Here is a 16,791-nt window from a genome sequence, read left to right on the forward strand (position 1 = left end):
ATCGTTTGTATCGAATTTTTGCGATTTTTTACGTAAAATTGATGACTTTTCGGCATTAAAATCGAGTTTGCTCCATCCGAGATCGGAGATATGTACCCAACATGATTGGAGCACATCGACTCTTACGTATTTTTACACGTGGAATCGATTTATAACCTCGATAAGTCGATATATCGATCAATTGTATTGAATTTTTGCGATTTTTTGCGGAAAATCGATGGTTTATTGGGATTGAGATCGGTGTCTCTCCATCCAAGATCGGAGAAATGTACCCTTCATGATTGGAGCACATCAATTCTTACGTATTTCTACACGTAGAATCTATTTGAAACGTTGACGAGTCAATATATCGATCTGACATACACAACTCTTGCGGTTTTTTACGGATATTCGATGGTTCTTTTGGATTGGCATTGGAAAAACCTACCAGACATGACTGGAGCACATCGATTCGTTCGTGATTATTCTCGCAAAATCAATTTTTGAAGTCGATGAGTCGATATATTGACTGGTCATATTGACTTCTTGTGATTTTCATGGAAAATCGATTTTTGACCAGGAATGAAATTGGTTACTTGTGGTCCGAGGGTGGAGATGATATGCACCTGACATGGTCGGAGCACGCCGTTTCCACGTACTTTTACGCGTAGAATCATTATTAAGGTTGACGAGTCGATTTATCGATTGGTCATACTCGGCCAACTCGAGGGACAGTTTTATCTTCCTTCAAATATGTTAATCCGGAATTCTCATACTGTTCCATAAAAAGGTAGATGTGTGTATGTATCTTCTTAAATCATTTTAAGTGAAGTCATTCATTCACTCATTCACTCTGGTGGCAATGGATTTGGTTCCGTCGGATTATCAGAAAATTTAGTCGTGTTGGGTGCATTCCTTCATTCTCATTTTGATTAAAATCAAAATTATTTTAACTTCAAGAAACCATTGGATTTCCGTAAATTACAAAAAATTGATTTGTCAGATCGCCAAACCGACTCGTCAACCACTTTTAAGGTTGACGAGTTAGGTTAGGTTAGGATTCTACGTGTAAAAGTACGTGGAAACGGCGTGCTCCGACCTTGTCAGGTGCATATCTCCACCCTCGGACCGTAAGTAACCAATTTCATTCCTGGTCAAAAATCGATTTTCCATAAAAATCACAAGAAGTCAATATGACCAGTCAATATATCGACTCATCGACTTCAAAAATTGATTTTGCGAGAATAATCACGAACGAATCGATGTGCTCCAGTCATGTCTGGTAGGTTTTTCCAATGCCAATCCAAAAGAACCATCGAATATCCGTAAAAAACCGCAAGAGTTGTGTATGTCAGATCGATATATTGACTCGTCAACGTTTCAAATAGATTCTACGTGTAGAAATACGTAAGAATTGATGTGCTCCAATCATGAAGGGTACATTTCTCCGATCTTGGATGGAGAGACACCGATCTCAATCCCAATAAACCATCGATTTTCCGCAAAAAATCGCAAAAATTCAATACAATTGATCGATATATCGACTTATCGAGGTTATAAATCGATTCCACGTGTAAAAATACGTAAGAGTCGATGTGCTCCAATCATGTTGGGTACATATCTCCGATCTCGGATGGAGCAAACTCGATTTTAATGCCGAAAAGTCATCAATTTTACGTAAAAAATCGCAAAAATTCGATACAAACGATAGATAAATCGACTCGTCAACGTTAAAATTCAATTTTCCGTGTCAAAATACATAGGGTTACGTGTGCTTCAGTCATTTCAGGTGAATTTATTCATTCATGAATCGAAAATAAACAATTTCGATCCTGAAAAATCATCGATTTTCCTTTCAAAATCGATTTAACTGTTCAGTATATCGGTTCGGCAAAGTTAAAAATCGATTCTACGTGTAAAAAAACGTAGGAATCCATGTCCTACACATGCGTAAACAACGATAAGAACCCCGCCGATACATCAATTCTACAAGAAAACAGCAAAAAATTAGGCCGGATTGTGAGCCCTTTGCCCCCACCCGTAACTCGAAAACGGTTCCTATACTCATCTTGAAATTTTTTCCTGAGTTTTCTGTTAATATAAGCTTCCATTTAAACCTTGGTTCGATGGTCGAATCGAATACCTAAAAAGGGGCCAAATTTTGGGAGGCTCTTTGCTCTGTTCTGAGGGCGGGAAATCTCTGTAATCAGAGAAGATAAGAAGCGTGATGCGCGATGACCGACCCCTCCCGACTCGATCCACCGTGCGGCCCTCCAAAGGGGGCCAGGGGCTCTTTTTTCAAATAGCAACCCCACTTTTGTGATACCTCATTCGAAAGATTACAAATAAAGAAACATTTTGGCGCAAACCGCAGGTCAAAATGTTGAATTTTGACTAAATGGCGGCCGGTCAAAGTTCAAAATGGCGGAAATCTGACAGTTCCGTTGTTTATTGACGGATTGGCGTGAGACTCGGAATCCCAGGGATTTTTGAGACGAGAAAAACGATTCTGGCATTGGTTTTCCCGAAAACCTCTTAAAACGGCGGCCTAGAGCGGGAAGTGGATATTAAGGCTGCTTATCGTTGGATTTGCATGAAACTTTGTATTCGGGGGTATTTCGGCACGAGAAGAACGAATCTTTCATTGGATATCTGAAATGCGGACAAATTTCAACATGGCGGCGGCAATTGGCTCGATATAAAGGAATCTTTCAGTAGATTCTTGAAATACTGAATAATTTTGAAAATAGCGCCGGAAAAGTGATGGAAAAATCGGTGTTATGGCCGTTTCCCAATGGGTTTGCATTAAATTAGTTACCTAGAACGTTCTTGGCTCATTCTCCGCCATTTTTTCGCCACCATTTTGACGAAGTTGATTGTTTCAAAAATCCAATGTAAGATTCATCACCCTCGAGCCGAGAAAGAAGCGTGAGTAACTTTGGAGGCTCGGATCCACCTCAGTAGACCGAAGTTACGAAAAAAGGTGACATCAATTGAGAAATAACCTCGGAGGTTTGGAAAAAGATTTGTTTCCACCTCTTAAAAGTTAATGTTAATTTGGAATTTTGATGTTTATAGAAGATTGCAGAATAGAGTTAATATCTGTAATAAAATGTTTTCAGTTTGGTGTTATTTCACAAGAGACGGCAGCAATGAAATTCTTCCGATGGAGCCCAGACGGGAGTTCCAAACTAGGAACCAATTCTTCCTTCAATTCCCCTTTTTTTTATCTTTTTGGTCACAAGTCATTGAGATTTAAGGGCCTCACGGAAAATCGACCCCATAAAATCAAAGTAAAGTGATTCGGAAACGTTTGGGCCTTCTGATAAGATTCTAAACTTTAACAGCTCTCACGGTGGCAATATCTCTTTAATCAAAATTGCTAAGTTTCTCAGAAACTTTAAGTATCATTGAGGAATCGGGAAAAATTCGCATGAGCGTACCTACAGCGTTTCTCCTTTAAAAGGCAGAATTGAGCTGTAGAAGTCTTGATAAGTATAAATCGTTCACTTTCGACACAATGTCGAGATACATATGAAGACAGGCAGTCAGAATTACCTTAAATAATATGGGTTTCCTTAGTAATCATGAAAGAAACAAGAAAATTTAAATCATCCATTTATTTAATTATTTTGTTAGAAATAAAAAAATAAACACAGATTCAGAACTGTACTCAATAGCACAAAATCAAATAATTTAACGCTCTAAAAATATTATTTATTATAATTAAAATAATTAACGGCTAACAGAACTTAAAGTGATGAAAAAAAAGATGGAAAAAACAGAAAAAGAAGTATGCTGTGGAACTTTGTTCTGTTCAAAGTAAGAGTTAAATATGAAAAAAAAAACAAAACAAAACAAAACAATTATTGATTAAAGTATCAATCAAGAAGGAATTTTGTTGAAGAGTAATTTGAAAAGATTTTGAGTGATGACTTAAACATCTGACAGTGCTGCCACACCCGGAAGGATTTTTCCTGCAAAATAAAAAAACTTGATCAATTGAAACTATATCATACTCTATAAGATAATTTCATGAGAGCTTGGCAGGACGCAAAACGGTACCTAACGCTGGGCGTGTCCGCTACCCGATTATTTATACAATGGCATAGGTTTTAAAAGGAATGTAACGCTAAATTTGGTAAAACTATGCTTTAAAAAGTCAATATTTAGTTATCAGAGTGACGTCGAGCATACGAGATTACATTAATTAAAGTCCAACAGTGAAGTTGACATTTCACCTGATATATAAGTGCCAGTCAGGGTTAACTAACTCTAAACTTAGGTGCCATATAATGATGGTAGAATTTTCAAATCCATTGCCAACTTGGTTTCAAATAAGTTCTATTAGGCCTAAATACGTGAATGGATGTGAGAAGATCATTATTATTTAATGGGCTCAAGAAATTCGTTAAACATGACAAATTTTTGACTTTCTGATGTTGGTCGGCCTTCCCTTCCCCCTCCTTCCACCCTGAAGTATCAAAAGGGCAAGAAATGCAATTAGAAACTTCAAAAACCCTAAAAACATGAATTTTTAATGAAATATTTCATTGGTCGCTTTAGTGAGCACTGTGGTTCCTTAAACCTCAACCCTATCTGGTATCCAGTATATCTTATTTTCGCGGAGATTGGAGGTCACCTGAAAAAATCCGCGAAATATGGTTCTACCGTTTTCTACTATTTAGGCTTTGGTATACAGTATCTCGAGGATATATGCTTTCAATTGCATTGCCATCTTATAGAAACATTCAATTGTTGTGGAGGGGTGGGGGGGGGGGGGGAGATCTTCTTAAAAGATGAGCAACAGCATAATTAATAATAAGTAAAAATAGACTGGTGCATCAGAAAAATAGAGTGAATTTCACACTCTCACGCCATACATAGCGGAATACATGCATGGGGAATACATGATGGAAAATCGTTTTGAGCTTCCCACCATTCCAATACCGGTGCCATTAGACTTTTGTCATACTCCTTCACAAGAATCTAGTGTTGAATTTGGCCACCTTTAATTGCGGAGATAACTACTTTTTCAAAAGATTCCACGGGAACATCAAAGAAAAGACTAAAACTTTTTCTTTCATGAATCCTATATTGACTGGACTAGAACACTAGAAACCTCTTGATTATCCGGATGTTCTTGTTCAATCCACAAGCTTCTTTTATCAACGCTGGCGGACAAAAGGATTCCTCTGCTTTCTCTGTTGAACTAAATGGAACTTATGGTTCCACACCTGATGGAGAAACTTGTTAATGGTTCTACAGTATCCTTGTATAAACCTACCCTCACACGTACACACACACCCATATGCGCCCCAACACTAGGGTGTCCCACTTTGGACCTTAAAAAAAAAAAAAAAAAAATTGCGAAATTCAACAGACACTCGCCAAAAACTTGTCTCATGGTTAGAAAAAAATCACAAAAAAATCTCAGGGTCGTAGGTAAAGGTTATGTGGTCCCGCAACTGCAAGGCACTTAAGTAGTTTTCTAGCACTTAAGTTGATTTCTCATCTTGGCGATTTTGCAGATTTTTTTTCGATAAATGCAATCGAGCTAGAAAGTCGCAAATGCGGATAATGAAACTTCCAATACTATATTTTAAGAGAAAAATAACAGTTTGGGCCCCTGAGGATCTGAAATCCCTCATTCTTAGCTCTCAAAATGAAAAAATCATCTTAGCATTTTGTAGTCAAACCACTGCTTGACTTAAAATGTCGCGGCATTTGACGCGTTGTTTCACAATGATCCCATCGTAGGAGCAAAAAGTCCGTCAAGTATGTTCATTATAGGTGTAGGTTTGGCCAATTTTCGTTGATATTAAACTTTGCGCTAATTGTTTAAAAATTTTTTTTTTAGAATTTTCCTGTTTTTCATCATTTTTATAATGTTTTATAAAGGGCGACTCATCTTACACCAGAATTTACCTTCTTTGGCAAACTATGTACGTAGGTGGTCAAATCCTTCCTTTAAAAAAACAGATCTAGGGAAACGCGGATTTTTATCGACTTTCACCGATGATATGTGGCAATGTCCCGCCCCGGTGGGAGGCTCAATAGATAAATACATGTGCAAAATCACTAGTAATGTGGTCATAACGTATGAAAATTCAAGGTTTGCTGATTTTTGCTGATTGAGCTTAGTGAGGAACAGCCTCCGAATACTGAAATAGGTACTCGGTTTTTTGTGTTTTCAGGCAATAAAATATGGCAACATCAGCTTTTTTGGGAGGCTTTGAATCCAGAAACTATTTTAGAAGAAGGATTTGACCACCTACGTACATTGTTTGGCAAAGGAGTTAAATTCTGGCGTAAAATGAGTCTCCCTTCTTAAAACATTTTAAAAAATGATGAAAAACAGGATAATTCTAAAAAAAATAAATTTTTAAACAATTAGCGCAAAGTTTAATATGAACGAAAATTGGCCAAACCTACACCTCTAATGGACATACTAGAAGGACTTTTTGCTCCTCCGATGGGATCATTGTGAAACAATGCATCAAATGCCGCGACATTTGAGTCGAGCAGTGGTTTGACTACAAAATGCTAAGATTGCTGATTTTTTCATTTTGAGAGCTAAGAACGAGGGATTTCTGATCTTCGTGGGTCCAAACTGTTATTTATCTCTTAAAATATAGTATCGGAAGTCTCATTATTCGCATTTGCGACTTTCTAGCTCGATTGCATTTACCAAAAAAAAATCTGCAAAATCGCCAAGATGAGAAATCGGTAAAACCACTTAAGTGCCTTGCGGGACCACCTAACCTTTACCTACGACCCTGAGATTTTTTTGTGATTTTTTTCTAACCATGAGACAAGTTTCTGGCAAGTATCTCTGTTGAATTTCGCATTTTTTTTTAAGGTCCAAAAAGGGACACCCTACCCAACACACATATGTATAAACAGCCCAATTGCCTCTAGACATGACCGGTCGTATCTGCAATTTTATGGGCTATTCCTCAAACCCTCGGGGTACTAGTAGTGTGTCGGTTGCATTGTAAATGCTCCTTATCTTTTCTTCAGATATCTTAAGGTCCCAAAGCACTACATTTAGTATGGCTAGGGTTACCTAGGGGTACCTAGTATATCTCTATCATTATCAGTTTGGTTCAATCTCTCTTCCAGCGAGCTGATTATTGAAATTTATAGACAAAGCTATAGATAAAGAAAACATAGGGAGTATGGAGCGACCTTATTGGCTGAAACGGGTGTTTGTTATAGACTAATAGGGAAAATGATGGACTAACTGAAGGGTCTCTCGTGGATTGCAGTTAGTTAGTCTATTACTTACCTCCTTTGTCCACAGCAACCACCCAATTTCATCAATAGAATCGCTTCATTTTCAGTTAGTCATCTTCGTGTATCGCTTTGTCTATCCATTTCAATAATGAGCCAGTATTGGAAAAATTCCTAACCTGCATATTTTGAAGCTTTTTATCTGCTATCCATCTTCTAGTTCTATGATTTGCTGATTTCTGCTTACAGCTAACTTCTATTACTCATATCGCCCTCAAAGATCCATTTCATAAAGACAACCTATCATGATTATGTCGAATCACTGATAAAAGATTTTTTCTATCGATGCAGTTGAACGAGACTGAGAGGGGGGAGGGGCTCAGTCACGGTGGTTGAATAGGGGGAAACCGAGGGGCTCAGTCAAGATGGTGGAAAAGGGGGAAACCGAGGGACCACCTCCAAAAGGGAGGAAAAGAGAGAGGGGGGCTAACTTGGGGGGGGGGGGTGCACCAAACGCCTTAAGGGCTTTTAGGAGCTTCCTCAGACCACGTAAGAGATGAACATCTAATGGCGCGTGAAATCCATCATCAGAAGCTCTCAAAAGGGGTGCATTTATTGGTACTTATACAAAATAAAAAATGACAAACTGAACTAAACGACGAATACAAAAAATGGCGGGCGGGGATATGGGTGACTAATGGGCTGAGTGGAGGGCGACAAATAAGGGGGGTGGGAACCGGAAACTGGACTCCCTTCCAAAAATTTAACCTTGCACAAGGATGGTGGATGGACAAACCTGTGCCATTCCTAGCTTGGAGTGGCAAGCACAAACCGGTGTCGGAGGCAGCGACCGGGGGGATGACAGGGAGCCAATGCCATTCCTAGCTTGGAGTGTGCAAGCACAAACCGGTGTCGGAGGCGGCGACTTGGCAAGGTGAAAGGTAAATGGAAGGAAGCAAGGTGGAAATCGAATAGGGACTTGGTCCGTCCGCACTCATACGTCGCAGGAGCAGAGCCAAGCTTTACTAAACGAGGAGCTGGGTGACAGACTCGAAGGCTGCTGACTCCGGCTGCGGACCCCATCAAATGCAAAACATGAAAATCTGTGGAGGAACGCGAACCGAAAGACCAGACAGCGAGATCTATTGGTGAAACATGGATACAAAATGTGCGAGAGAGAGCATGGAGGAGGGAAAATGTGCGGTGGGGCAAAGGGAGGCAAGTGAATCATAAGTGCAGAGGGGGCCCGGCCCCGAGATTCGAGGGGCCATGGAGAGAGGGAGGGGGCACTAAATGGGGCGTGAGTGCCGAAAAATGAGTGGACGCAGAAACGGGGGGAAATCTCTCCTTAACAGCAGTATATTCTGAACTGATAAGGTTTCACCGCTATCTCAAAAAATAATTTGCCATAACGTACCTTCTAATAATTCTAGACTGGCACCACCGCCGGTGCTGACATGACTCACTTTATCTTCAGTATTCCATTTGGCAGCACAAGTAGCAGTATCTCCACCACCAATGATGGTTGTTGAACCTTGGGTTGTGGCTTTCACAACTGCATCCATTATGGCTTTGGTTCCATTTGCGAAGTTGGGAAATTCAAAAACACCAGCAGGCCTTGAAAAGAGAATTACCCCAGTTATTGGCTTATGGAATATTTCAAGTTTTGGGAGTTGAAGGAAATCATAAACATTCATTTTTTCTCCATATTCAGGCGATTTTAGCTTACTGAAAATATGTATAGGTCTTAAATTGAAGGCTTCTGCTCTGGAATTGGCTTGAGGGGATTTAAGGGACAAAGTTGGCTTTACTGGAAAATTCGTATCTTACTCAGTTTATCAAGTGATTATTATTATGGCTGATCTTCAATGATTCACTTTGTTAGTCAGGAAATCAAAAAATTTCCGTTTTTGAAAATTAAAAGCTTGCCATGTTTTGACTCTAAAAGTCAAACCTTTCCATTCTCCCCATCACTGAAAATCCGGCGAGTCACTTACCCATTCCATACGATGACTTTGGCTCTTAGAATTGGTTCAGTAAAAAGCTCTCTTGACTTTGGTCCAACATCAAGACCCATCCAACCTTCAGGAATGCCAGATTCAACAGTAGCTGATCCTGTGGCAGCATCTTCCGAAAATTTGTCGGCAGTTACAAAGTCAACAGGAAGGTAAATTTTTACTTTATTAGCTTCAGCTTTATCCAGCAGTTTTTTAACTATTTTGGCACCTTCAGCGTCATAGAGTGATGTTCCAATCTAGCGACATAAATTGATAAGTATTAATTATAGAAAATTCACCAATGTAAAAGGGTTCCTGCAACTTTCTTGGTACTTTGCAATGTTCACCAATATGATGCGGTACCTATGCAAAAGAAATGAAAGAAAAACATGCAGACAAATCGACAATTCATCTGCAGAATGTAATGAATCTAAAAGATGATAAGCACTTTACAAAAAATCTGTTAAAGCAATTTCCTTCTTTGGCCAAAATGAAGCTGAGGTCAATTCGACGATGGGTAATAAATACAATTTGAAAAAAGTTGCCTTTGAGACCTGAATAAGTGAAAAATTGTTTTTCTCTATACTAATGCATTGCACTGTGGGCAGGGAGGCCCGATTTACGCGAAAAATACCGTTTTTAAGAGTGTCCAGTGTTGTAATGATGATGAGGAATTCGTTGAAGTGCCTCTCTAAGGGATGAGGATTCATCAAAATTTCATTGTTTAATCGCCCAGCAGCGATGTATCGAGGGGGGAACTTGGGTACCTCTCACGCTGCACAGATAATATATAGAAGCGCGTCCTGAACTGCAACCGTGTAAGGCCTTAGCACGGCTCAACGGTTGCGCAGGATGAAAATTTGTTCACTAGGACTTATTCTCCTAAGAAAGAGCTTTCATTTTATGTAAACATTTTTCCATTACGCACTTTTCACTGTCCAAAAAGCTTGTTAGAGAATGTGCCTAATAAATCATAAAAATTCCATCGAAAAAGCTTTCTGCAGTTTTTTCTTTAAGTCTCTAGAGTTTTAAGGCCAGATACTTTTTCTTTAAATCCTCAACATTCATTTGCACCACAACTTTGCTGCAGGAAACCCATTTTTTTTAATTTTGTTAAAAAAAAATTGACTCATCAAAAATAGGATTAAGTTCATGTTTCACATATTATGACCTTAGATATCGTACAGTAAATTAATTCTTCCAAGTAAATAGTAATAATATTATTAAATTGAGTTGCTACGCTTCTGAGGGTGTGCACTTTTTCCATGGTTGCCACATTTTTTTGTACACTGAAAAAAAAAACACATTGGATCTAGAGTCCAGACTCTTAAAAACATCGACAAGAAAAAGGACTCTTGATTCAATCAGAATCTAGCTTAAATCAAGAACAAAGCCTCTTAATTTAAGCAGATTTCGTTTTGATTCAAGCAAAAATCTGATTGAATCAAGAGTATTTTTTCTTGTCAATGTTTTCAGGAGTCTGGACTCAAGATCTGATGTGTTTTTTTTCCAGTGTATTTAATAAGTGCAAAAAAGGTTCTCAGATGAGAGGACATTATAAATCTGTCTATCATTCTGCCTTTTATATTTTTCTTCTTTCCTGTAAGTGAAATTATTAATACTACCGTACGGGTATTATATGTGACGCATCAGGACAAAATGCGCCTTTAAATGAAAACTGAAATTGTTTAGTACATCAGAAAACAGTTTGAGGGTAAAAAAAAACCCACACTACTTTAGTTTTCAATGATAATAATTCCTAATGTAATATTCTAAAGGGCATTGGGTCCATCTTTCAAGCCATGATTTGCGTTATTAATAATGTAAGCGTTTAAGATGGATCGTTCCTCAAGATACGCAACAGTACAGACAAACTTTAACTGCTATTTACTTGGAAAACTTGTTTTTCTCCCTCGAACTTTTAAATGCTGCAAAGTGGTCAAATTTAGGAATTTTTCAGTTATATCTTTGTGCCAACTAATGCAGAACTAACCCTTCTAACCCATGGTACAGTTTACATTAAGCCAAATTTTGTCCTGCTGCTTCACTTACGACGTTTGGTATCCTGAAAGTAATTGTGTCCTTTCACATACCAGACGATCACAGCAACTTGCCTACGGTTTTCGTGCTTCTCAAATGTATTGACGATTTCAATCGCACTAGAAGCTGCTATTGTTGACAAGCTAAATCGATGGCAAGTCCGTGGATATTTGAATTCAGATCTGATTTGATATGAAACATTTTTTTTCTTTTTCTTTTTTTAATTATTATTCAAATTTCTGAATTTTGAGCTTAGCCGATAATTGGTAAACATTTTGGCGGAATTTATTAAAGTCCAAGAATGTTGCACCAAATGCAAGAGTGGTAAAAAAACACTGTTCAACCTACAGTCATTTCCAATGAGCGTTGTAAGTAAATGTTGACCATTCTCATGTCTAGCGCCTCTAAAGAAAATTCATAGAATGCTTCTTTGATCCTCTGACATGATACTTGATAGCTTACAACAGCAAAACATAGAACTGTTAAACTATGCAGGGCATTACTTTGCAAAATTATTCTCTTTATTTGAACATGGTAACCCACAAGAAAAAATAATACGAGGAGACAGTGACAAAAAAAAAAAAAAAAAAAAAAAAAACGTATAAAACGTTCATCTGTGAACATTCTCGTCTTTTATTCTTCTAATTTTGACAATATTAGATCGTTTTCCAGACTCTTCTTGGTCACTTTTAAGTCCTCAATTTTGTTTTTGAAAGTTTTCCAGCGTTAACATGGTTTCTAATCCCAGTGCGATTGTTCGAAAAAAGGAATCTTCACTGGACTAGCTTAAATCCTCATAACATATTTTCCTTGTAATTTTTGAACAAATCTGATATCAAATTCGAGTTCAGCGACCCATAAAACCCCCGATAATCGAAACTTAGTGATTTTCGTTCGGATTTAACCGAGATATCGATTATTCTCGCGCAACCGGCACCTCTGGCCCACAGTGCATTGAATACAAGTTGACCGCCAACATGTTTTTGCGTATACTGCAGTGCAGCGCCAAATAGGTTTTTACAAATACTTTGGCTGACTTTAACCACTCGGCGTCTGATACTTGGCATATTTCTTCGGCAGCGCAACACCGTGCCACGACCGCATCGACTGGTTAAGTTGAGACTTAGGAGACAATTTGCAATCGTGCGTGCGCAGAGGGGTGGGTCAAGGGAGAAACGTCCTTCACCTAATTTATGAACGGCTATTTCCTTACTTTTCGAGCTTGTAAGATTCCCGGGTGTCCATTCAAAAATCGCATTATATGTACGGGGGAACGTAGGAACAAATGAAGATTCAACATCTCTAGTTCGGTCAATTTCTCATTTGACAAGGAATGTCAGACATAGGAACCAAGTGGAATCTTTTATTCCTTACAGAGGGTATGAACTTACTTTGCACAAGTTCTCAGACCTTTGCTGCCGCTACAAGGTGTTAAAAAGATTTTGAGAACAAACAAACGGCCAAGTTGAGGTTTTTTTGACGTTTTCGCTGCCATTTCGGGCATTGCAGGACAAAGAATGTATGATGTAGGAACCAAGTAAATTTTTTTTTTCCATATGCACGGTATAAACTTGCTTTCTACGAATTTTTGGACCTTCATTGTCATCACAGGGTGTCCAATGAATTTTCGAAAGCGGAAAAACTGTCAAAATTGAGCTATTTTTTGACGGTATTCCGCCATTGCGGGCATTGCTTGATAAAAAATAAAAGACCTAGAAATTTTTTGAAATTTGCCCTTCCATGCTGATGGTATGGACTTACTTTCCACAAATGTTTGGATTTTTACTACCATTAGAGACTACGCAAAAAGTTCATTGTACATTCAAAAACTGTGAAATTTCGATTTTTAGAGCTGCCGAGCAGCATGTTAGGGCGTTACAAAGCAAAGTGAAAGTGACCTCTCTGGGAGAAAAACAAAAACTTTCCCTTAATCTGGTTATTTCTTCAAAACGGCGTCCGCAAATGGCGGGATATTGGAACTTAAGCTATTTGTCGATGGTTCCATCTGAAACTTGGTATCCGGGGATTTTCTAAGACGAGAAAAACGAATATGGTGAGATATTTACAAAAGTTAATTATTTTCAACAAGGCGGAAAATAGGCATTCGTGACGTTTACCAATGGATTTGCTCAAATTTGTAATCCGTATTCAAGGATTCAAGTAAATCTGGTCTCATTATATGAATAAATCAAAGCATTTTCAAAATGGCGGGATATTTGAAATATAGCAAAAAATTGGTTATTTTGAAAAAAGCTCATTAAATTTGTCTACCTCGTCTCAAAAAACCACCCGATTTTCAGTTTCAGATAAATTTATGGAAAAAGCTGAAATGCCAATTTCTCGCCATTTGTGGCCGCCATTTTAGAAAGTCTTTGGTAGATTGAACTAAAAAGACCATTTTCCGTTCCCGAATACTCCCAGATTAGATACTAAGTTTGATGCAAGTCCACTGGTAAACGTCACAAATGCCAATTTTCCGCCACTCTGAAAAAATTAGCTTTTTTTAAAATATCTCACCATATTCGTTTTTCTCGTCTCAAAAAATCCCTGAATACTGAGTTTCAGATGAATCCATCAACAAATAGCTAAAATGCCATTTTCTGCCACCATCTTGAGAAAAAATGAAGATGGCAACTTGCGGTTTCGCGCAAAAATATTCCTTTACATCATCTTGTGAACAACGTATCACAAGGGGTAGGGGTCCCATTTTAAAGAAAAAAGGTGGGGGCCCTTGAAATCCATCCTTCTTTGAAATCCATAGACCTACGCATCGAAATCCGTACACTGCATGAAAATTTAGTCACAGATATCTGTGAAGTTTATGGATCCGTGACTCAAGGGATCCATGGACTCCACGGATATTAATGACCAATGTTCAGTGCTTTCGACGGACAACTTTTAGCAGATTCAACCATAATATCCATCACACTTCATTAATGACTGGCTGGGAATGATTATTCTGGTCTCAAAATTTAGAGGAAGCCATTTGTTTTAAGATCAAATATAAATACAATCCATTGATTCATACAGCACTGATTAATTTTGAGGTAATGATGAATACCAAATGCTGCAGTACATTCTCATTTTTTTAACTAAATTCAGTGATTCACTTTGAGAACGACCTAAAAAAGTACAAATGCACAAAAATTTGTGGCCTGCGGTCAATGAGGGGCGCGCGCGTATGAATATACAAGGTTCCACCGATCTTGCGCACCATGTCAACTGGAAAAAAGTATAAATCAACTTCAAATCGTTTCCCCGAGATGACCTTGAGCTCATTCTAAGACTTTTAACCCTCTACTTTCATTTAATATTGTTTGTGTTCTGTTCTGTGCAAACCTAACGGCGCGGCATCACAGCTTGAAATGAAACAATTTACGAAAGGAGGACTCTTTATATTTCCTCGAATTATTCATTTTATGCACATATTGTGAAAGCTCTTACTTTTCTTAAAAGTTCGACGTCAAGATCATATTTTTATGACAAATCGATGAAAAGTTATATTGTTTTAAAGCTTTTGATTCTGACCAGCTTTGAGTCTTTGAGGACACTGACCCTCTCTCTATCATCCCTGTAGGATTCCGCGTTTAGGCCGATTTGTCAGAAGAGTAGAGGGTAAGCCTCTTTAGGGAACTAATAACATAACTGAAAACGAAAATACTTATAATGAACAACAATAAGTGGCTGTATGGTGCAAAGAATGATCCGGTCTAGACGAAATGCTATGCAGAAATGGTAATGACAGAAAATTGGGCAATAGGACCATTGCAGCATTTTAATAACTTTAAACAAAAAATCATGGCCAGTAATTATAAAAAGAACCATGTAAAATGGGAAAATCATTTGAGTCCTACCTGCATTCCTTTTGATTCTTTCAAGAATGTATATGCCATTCCTCCTCCTATAATCATTTCAGACACTTTGTCCAGCAAATTTTCAATCAATTGAATTTTATCAGCTACTTTAGCTCCTCCTAAAATAGCCAAGAAAGGTCTGAAAGAGAAGAAAAAGTACATGAATAAAAAAAAAGTGAATGAAACAGATCACTCTCGAAAATATTTTCTTATTTCATGCTAAGCTCCCTTTCAATAACCAAACTGTGCCTTAAAAACGGTTAAAAGAAAAACGGGCGCTCCGCCTCGCTCCGCGCCGGTTCTTGGAAGGGGGAGTCAGGAGTCCCCCCAAAACCCTATTCACCCCCCCCCCCCCCATTAAGACATCAAGAAATCCGAATTTCAAGGACTCGGAGCTCCCTTGACCTCCCATCAGAAGTTTTGGTGTACCATCTTTTTCCGGTAAATCTACGTCACTTTTGCGACCCATGAGCGATACCTAGGGTATACCGCCTCCTTCTTCAGAGGGATACTTTTAAGCGGTAAGTGGGTTAACTTGAACTCCCATGTGTCGAATAAAATTTAAATTTGTTGCACTTTTGAATTTGAAAGCCACCAATTTGCGATTCGCGAATGAACCCCGACTTTTAAAATTGTACCCCCCCCCCCCCGTTTACCCCCAAGGTAAGCTAGAGGGTCTTTGAAACCATGAAAATCGGATTCCTTGGGGTCAACTACCTGAGAAGTCATTTTTTTCCGGAGAATCTACGTCAATTTTGCGACCGAAGAGAAAATATAGAGGGGGCCACTGTTCCCCGCGTGCGTCCCAATGTGTGGGAACCTCAACTTTTAGGATCGTGAACCACCCCCCCCCCCCCTGCCTCTCCAGGGGAATTTGAGACCATGCAATTCGAATTCCTTGGAGTCGATTTCCTATTCATCTCCACGGTCCCTGACTTCGTACGACTTATACCGACCGAGAAAAAGGCCTGATACGGGTGGTCTGGGACAGCCTGCACTATAGTCCATTTCACGAAACCTGAGACTTTTCATTCGGCATTAAAATCCGTAAATGGCAACGTATCAGTCTCGGACTCGGAGACCGGATCGCTCGCCGGACACCCTCTATTGATCAACGACCATAGGCCGGCAACCCCGCAACCCGTCCATTGTGAGGGTAGGAACAAAGGGCACTCTTTATTCCTCCTTAATGAACCCTGGTACCCGGACCAAAATTTTTTTGCCGTTGAAAAATTCATCTTTCAGCGAGAAAATTTGGTTCCAACGTGAAATTATGATAAAAATGCACTAAAATTCCGTCAAATTATCTCATTTTTGAGCTGACGTACAACATTTACGCGTAACCGCGATTCTTATATGACCTATGAGGGCATCCAATCTAAAGACTCAAAATTTCTGAAATGATATATTCATACATTTGTTACAACCCGTTGTTGGTAAAGCACGTATTTGACGTAGGCCTTGTCTCCACGGGACGTTTTCATGGGATTTGTCCCAAGTTCAAATCGCAGGAATGAAACTTCTGGGATTTTTCCCAGTTACCGTCTCCACGGACGGGGTTCTTTGTAGTCCTGCGACTAATTTGCGCGGGAAGATAAATCAGTTAAAGTCGAGTATTTGACCGGGATTAAAATAATAATTGCACTCAATTGAGAATTAGACACATTTTTTAACTAAACAAACAT

General features: G+C 38.8%; 1 protein-coding gene across 1 annotated transcript in view; it reads right to left on the reverse strand.

Annotated features, from left to right (window-relative positions):
- Window positions 1–3,584: 3,584 nt before the first annotated feature.
- The window catches only part of Pgk (phosphoglycerate kinase), an 84,924-nt gene continuing 71,717 nt past the window's right edge, over window positions 3,585–16,791 (reverse strand). Inside the window, exons 5-8 of the mRNA XM_072296499.1 lie at window positions 15,107–15,245; window positions 9,213–9,469; window positions 8,633–8,832; window positions 3,585–3,956 (exon numbers count right to left, since the gene is read on the reverse strand). Coding sequence (XP_072152600.1) covers window positions 3,916–3,956; window positions 8,633–8,832; window positions 9,213–9,469; window positions 15,107–15,245 — 637 coding nt within the window. The 3' untranslated portion in view covers window positions 3,585–3,915. The remainder of the gene's footprint in view (window positions 3,957–8,632; window positions 8,833–9,212; window positions 9,470–15,106; window positions 15,246–16,791) is intronic.

Source organism: Bemisia tabaci, chromosome 2 (assembly GCF_918797505.1).
Source record: "Bemisia tabaci chromosome 2, PGI_BMITA_v3".
In the NCBI taxonomy this organism is placed as follows: Eukaryota; Metazoa; Arthropoda; class Insecta; order Hemiptera; family Aleyrodidae; genus Bemisia; species Bemisia tabaci.